The sequence below is a fragment of the Erinaceus europaeus genome, chromosome 23 (assembly GCF_950295315.1).
Source record: "Erinaceus europaeus chromosome 23, mEriEur2.1, whole genome shotgun sequence".
Taxonomy (NCBI): Eukaryota; Metazoa; Chordata; class Mammalia; order Eulipotyphla; family Erinaceidae; genus Erinaceus; species Erinaceus europaeus.
Genome location: NC_080184.1, coordinates 8,377,887 through 8,384,080, shown reverse-complemented (window position 1 = coordinate 8,384,080; position 6,194 = coordinate 8,377,887). Strand labels below are relative to the sequence as shown.

The following is a 6,194-nucleotide window of genomic DNA, read 5'->3' as shown; positions in this document are numbered from 1 at the left end:
TCCCCTCTTGATATCTGGCTGTCTGTATCCAATAAATAAAAATTTTAAAAATAAAGCCTACATGGCAAGAAAAAAAAATTAAAAAAAAAACACTATACACACACACACACACAAAAATCTTCATAGCCATCAATATAAAGCATACTTAAGAGTTGACTAAGGATTATTCTCAATAAATATCGACTTATATGGGCCCCTTGGAACATACCAAAGATAGACTTCCTAGCTTCTTCCCATGTGAAGACCCTAATTTCATCTGCATTATTCCTACCTTAGAGTTCTTGTCTATTAGACAATTTGTCCTACTTTATATCTTATTGCTTTTCAGCCACCAAGTTGCAGACACTGTGATACTATCCAACTTCCCTGGGCAGATGACCTCACTGAAGTCTCACCTCTCCAGAACCCTGCCCCACTAGGGAAAGATAGAAACAGGCTGGGTGTAGGGGTCAACCAGCCAATGTCCATGTTTAGTGGAGAAGCAATTACAGAAGCCAGACCTTCTACCTTCTGTACCTCATAAGAATTTTGTTCGGGTGGGGGTAGATAGCATAATGGCTATGCAAAGAAACTCTTCATGCCTGAGGCTCCAAAGGACTAGGTTCAGTTCCCTGCTCTACCATAAGCCAGAGCTGAGCAGTGCTTTTGTTAAAAAAAAAAAAAAAAAAAGTAAAGATAGTAATTTTTTTTTTAAATTTTGGTGCATACTTCCAAAGGGATAAAGAATAAGTTTCTTTCTTTTTTTTTTTTTTTACCAGAGCACTGCTCAGCTCCGGCTTATGGTGGTGTGGGGGATTGAACCTGGGACTTGAGCCTCAGGCATGAAAGTCTCTCTGCATAACCATTATGCTATCTACCCCCACAAGAGTAAGTTTCTCATGGACAGGATGGGATACAGAACTCTGGCAGTAGGAACTATGTGAAATTATACCCCTGTTACCTTACAATCTTGTCAATCATTATTATTATTAAATCACTAACAAAAAAATTCTGACAGCATAATATGAGAAGTGTTATACACTTATTGCTTTCTATAGCAAATTTTCTCTCACATTACATAGGTGATTCTTAATAACATTAAAATTCTTCTATTTACCTTTAAACTTCATTTTCTCTGTACTCTGATGTTTCCAAAAGTCTATATTATATACAAATGCCTTTCCATCTTTATCTAAGATCCCAAAGAATTCAGTTTCACAGGTTTTGCCATACTACTAACATTCTACAATTTCTCTTAGGTTGAGTAAATTTTGAGTTGGACAATGATTTTATTGTCTTAGTTGCCACAAATGTGAATCATTTGATAAGTTCAGCTTAGCAACATTATAGGCTGTTTCCCCAATTTTTTTATATTTGTATGACTTATCAGAATGTATTATTTGATATTAATAAGGCTTGAGTTGAAGACAAAGGGTTTACCATATTTGTTTCATTTGTAAGGTTTTTTTTAAAATGATTTTTAAAAAATTACTTATTACAGGATAGAGATAGAAATTGAGAAGAAAGGGTAAGATAGAGGCACACCTGCAGCCCTGCTTCACCACTTATGAAGCTTTCCCCCTGTAGGCGGGGACTAGGGGCTTGAACTTGGGTCCTTGTGCACTGTAATGTGTGCAATTAACCAGGTGCACCACTGCCTGGTCTCTCATTTGTAAGGTTTCTATCCAACATGAATATATTGATGTTGAGTAAGTCTTCAACATCTGGTAAATTTTACCAGTCTTGCATTTGTAGTTCTGTCCATTATGAGCTGTCAGACTAATTGAAGTTCCATTTTTAGCAAAAGACCTCCCACCACATTCTTTGAATGGTTTCTCTCCAGTATGAATTCTGTTAAGGTGAATAAAGCTTGAGAAATACCGAGAGATTTATCAGCTCTTTAACATGAGTAGAGGGTTTCTCCAATAATGAATCCTCTGGTGTTGAGTGAGGGAAGAGCACTGATTAAAGGTTTTACCACAAACCTTGCACTTGTAAGGCTTCTCTCCAGTATGAATTCTTTGATGCTGAGTAAGGGAAGAACACTGAATGAAGGCTTTGCCACAATCTTTACACTTGTAGGGCTTCTCTCCAGTGTGAATTCTTTGATGTTGAGTAAGATTGAAGCGTCTGTTAAAGGCTCTCCCACAATCACTACACTTGTATGGTTTCTCTCCTGTGTGAATTCTTTGATGTCGAGTAAGGTATGAGAACTGGCTAAAGGTTTTACCACAATTCTGACATTTGTATGGTTTCTCTTCATCATTAATTTTGTCATTCAGATCTACTGATCTATAAAAACCTTTCCCACATATGTAACATCTGCATTGTTGCTTTTCTAAACTGATTCCTTCATGGTGAGTAAGTTTGGAAGGCTGAATGCAAGCTTCACCATATTCACTGTAGTCATAAGACTTCTCTCCAATATGAATTTTCTTCTGTATAAAATGATTTAAAATTTGATAAGAGACTTTCCCACAGTTTTCCCATTCAGAATGGTTCTCTGGAAATGTAACTAACTTCAAGTGGGGATTTTCATAAGATTCTCTGTAGTCTGGGTCTCTTTTTATAGTAATGTTATTATAGGGGGTTATCCCGGTTTGTGTATTTTCATTATAAAATAACTCTTCCTGCCCATTACAATCCTTGTCACTTTTTATGTCTTTCACCAAGTGGAAGTTTTCAGTGCCAGGGTAGTCATGTCTTCTCCAAAGTTCTTCTGGGTATGAATTTTCTATAGATGATTTTGGAGGAAATTCTTGGGTGTCATATGAAGATATATCTGAAACATAAATAATTCTACTTTAAATATGCTTAAAAATTCTAACATAAAACATACAAACTGACTGGATGTCCAACAGTGGGCAGAAAGGAAGTATATCTGGATTCTATAGCTCCATGACAATGTAATGACCTGAATACCATTATAATAGTCTAGAAATCAATTCAGAGTTATTAGTGGGGGACAACTCCATCACTTCCTAGAGGCCTTCAACCCTACCTTTTGTTTGTTAGAGTGAGAAACAGACAGAGATAGGAGAGAGACAAAGAGGAGGTAAGATATCAAGAGCACTGCTCCACTGTTTGTGCAGTCTCTCCTGCAAATGGAAATGGGGATTTGAACTCAAGTCTTTTGAGTATGTTAACATGTGTGCTTTACCACCTGGCCCCAAGAATATGGCTGTTTTCTTCTTCTTTTTTTTTTTAAATTAATTTATTTATTTTCTCTTTTGCTGCCCTTGCTGTTTTTTCATTGTAGTAGTTATTATTGTTGTTGTTGTTGATGTCGTCGTTGTTAGAACAGAGAGAAATGGAGAGAGGAGGGGAAGACAGAGAGGGGGAGAGAAAGACAGACACCTGCAGACCTGCTTCACCGCCTGTGAAGCGACTCCCCTGCAGGTGGGGAGCCGGGGGCTTGAACCGGGATCCTTATGCCCGTCCTTGCGCTTTGCGCCACGTTCGCTTAACCCGCTGCCCTACCGCCCGACTCCCAAATATGGCTGTTTTAAACTGAAGAAATCTTATAAAATATAAAGGAACAGAAAAACATATCCAAATTAAAGACACAAAATAAATTTCCAAAAGAAGGTTGTAGAGGGGTGGGGGGTAGATAGCATAATGGTTATGCAAAAAGACTGTCATGCCTGAGGCTCCGAAGTCCCAGGTTCAATCCCCCACACCACAAGCCAGCTGTCTTTCTCTCTCTGCATCTCTCTCAAAAATAAAAAAATAAATAAAATACTTTTAAAAAAACTACAACAAGTTTTAAAAAATTCTATTTAAAAAAAGTTTGTAGAGAAGCCAAATTGGGGGGGCCGGGCAGTGGTGCATCTTCGTTAAGCGCACATAGTACTAAGAGCAAGTACCAACTCAGGGATACTGGCTCAATCCCCCCACTTTTTCCACCTGAGGTGGGAAGCTTCACAAGCAGTAAAATAGGTCTGCAGGTGTTTTTCTCCCTTTCTTGTCTCCCACTCCTCTTTCAACTTTTCTCAGAAAAGAAAAAAAAAAATTAAAAGGCTGCCAAGAGCAGTGAATTCATAGCGTTGGCACTGCGCCCCAGCAATAACCCTGAACATAAAAAAAAAAGTCATAGAAGTCAGGCAGTAGCGCAGCGAGTGAAGCATATGTGGTGCAAAGCGCAAGGACTGGTGTAAGGATCCTGGTTTGAGCCCCCGGTTCCCCACCTGCTTCACAAGCTGTGAAGCTGGTCTGCAGGTGTCTATCTTTCTCTCCCCCTCTGTCTTCCCCTCCTCTCTCCATTTCTCTCTATCCTTTCTAACAATGAAAACATCAATAACAACAACAGTAACTACAACAACAATAAAAAACAAGGGCAACAAAAGGGAAAATAAAACAAACAAAAAATCATATATACCAACCTGCAAAGAGTTAAAAATATTTGTCTAACCAATCAATGAGCTATTAAAAACAAAGAAACTAACAAAAAAAACCTAAAAATCAAGTTCTGGAAAGCTATGCATGAATAAACTGTTAACATCAAAGTAACAAAAAAAATCAAAACAAACTGAGCTAAATACTAATTTTATTATTATTATTTAATTTTAAAATGAACTAGAGGATTCATTTGACCTGACAAAGCAGAATGAAAAGAATTAGGAGACATGAAAATTATTCATTAAAAATGTTTGTGTTTATAAGAGAAATTTTAAAGAATGAACCAATGGATACCCCCATACTTGTCAAGATTAATGGGACTCTATGTGGAGGAGAAAGGGCAGAGAAGGTAACTGATGAAATAATGGCTTAACTTTCCATATCTGAATAAGAAAAACAATACCATAAATGTATAGATCCAGTTAATTACCAGAAAAAAAAAACTTTAACACAGAATCATTTATAATTAAAATGTCAACAGTCGCAGCAAAACTGAAATGAGAAGGACAAATCATAATGTATAATTAATAAAATGTATAATAACAACAACTACATATTTAAATACTTTCTATGTTGATTATATATATTTTATTTTTATTTATTTCCCTTTTGTTGTCCTTTTTATTATTGTTGTAGTTATTATCGTTGTTATTGATGTTGTCGTGTTAGATAGGACAGAGAGAAATGGAGAGAGGAGGGGAAGACAGAGAGGGGGAGAGAAAGACAGACACCTGCAGACCTGCTTCACCTCCTGTGAAGCGACTCCCCTGCAGGTAGGTGGGAGCCGGGGTCTCAAACTGGGATCCTTACCCTGGTCCTTACGCTTTGTGCCATGTATGCTTAACCCGCTGCTGATTATATATATATATTTTTTTTAATTTTAATTTTAATTTATTTATTTTTTATATTTATTTATTTATTTATTCCCTTTTGTTGCCCTTGTTGTCTTATTGTTGTAGTTGTTGTTGATGTCGTTGTTGTTGGATAGGACAGAGAGAAATGGAGAGAGAAGGGGAAGACAAAGAAGGGGAGAGAAAGATAGACACCTGCAGTCCAGTTTCACCGCTTGTGAAGCAATTCCCCTGCAGTTGGGGAGCCGGGGGCTCGAACTGGGATCCTTACATTGGTCCTTGTGCTTAGCGCCACCTGCGCTTAACCGGCTGTGCCACCACCCGACTCCCCTGATTATATATTTTTATAGCAACTTAGGAAGAAGAATGAATTGAAAGCATTTCTCACAATTTAATAATAAGATCAATCAAAAAAATTGCATATGAGGCTTGAAGATAACTCAACTGGTACAGTATATAATTTATCAAGTGCAAGGTCCTGGAAGCATCATGGTGATGAGGAAAGTCTATGGATGGCACAACAGCGTTATGGTGTCTTTTCCAGGCCCCCCAAAGCAATGGAAAATCAGTAAGTTATTTAGGTTGTCATAGGCCATAAAGCTCACAATTCTCAATGCAATAATTCTGAAGCAGAATATTATATATATGTTGCCCTTGTTGTTTTTCATTGTTGTAGCTATTGTTGCCATTATTGATGCCGTCATTGTTAGATAGGACAGAGAGAAATTGAGAGAGGAGGGGAAGACAGAGGGGAAGAGAAAGACCTGCTTCACCACTTGTGTAGTGACTCCCCTGCAGGTGGGGAGCCATGGCTCGAACCTGGATCCTTATGGTGGTCCTTGCACTTTGTGCCACGTGTGCTTACCCTGCTGTACTACCACCCGACTCCCTGAAGCAGAATATTCTTTAGAGGGTAGAAGAGCATGGCAAATGTTAGGTAGGATACCATTCTGATGACAAATCATT

General features: G+C 37.9%; 1 protein-coding gene across 3 annotated transcripts in view; it reads right to left on the bottom strand.

Annotated features, from left to right (window-relative positions):
- Positions 1-1,244: 1,244 nt before the first annotated feature.
- Positions 1,245-6,194, bottom strand: part of LOC103123874 (zinc finger protein 519-like) — a 138,098-nt gene continuing 133,148 nt past the window's right edge. For all 3 annotated transcript variants that reach the window (XM_060182184.1, XM_016193163.2, XM_060182185.1), the window contains one exon: positions 1,245-2,761. In XM_060182184.1, coding sequence (XP_060038167.1) covers positions 1,872-2,761 — 890 coding nt within the window. In that variant the 3' untranslated portion in view covers positions 1,245-1,871. The remainder of the gene's footprint in view (positions 2,762-6,194) is intronic.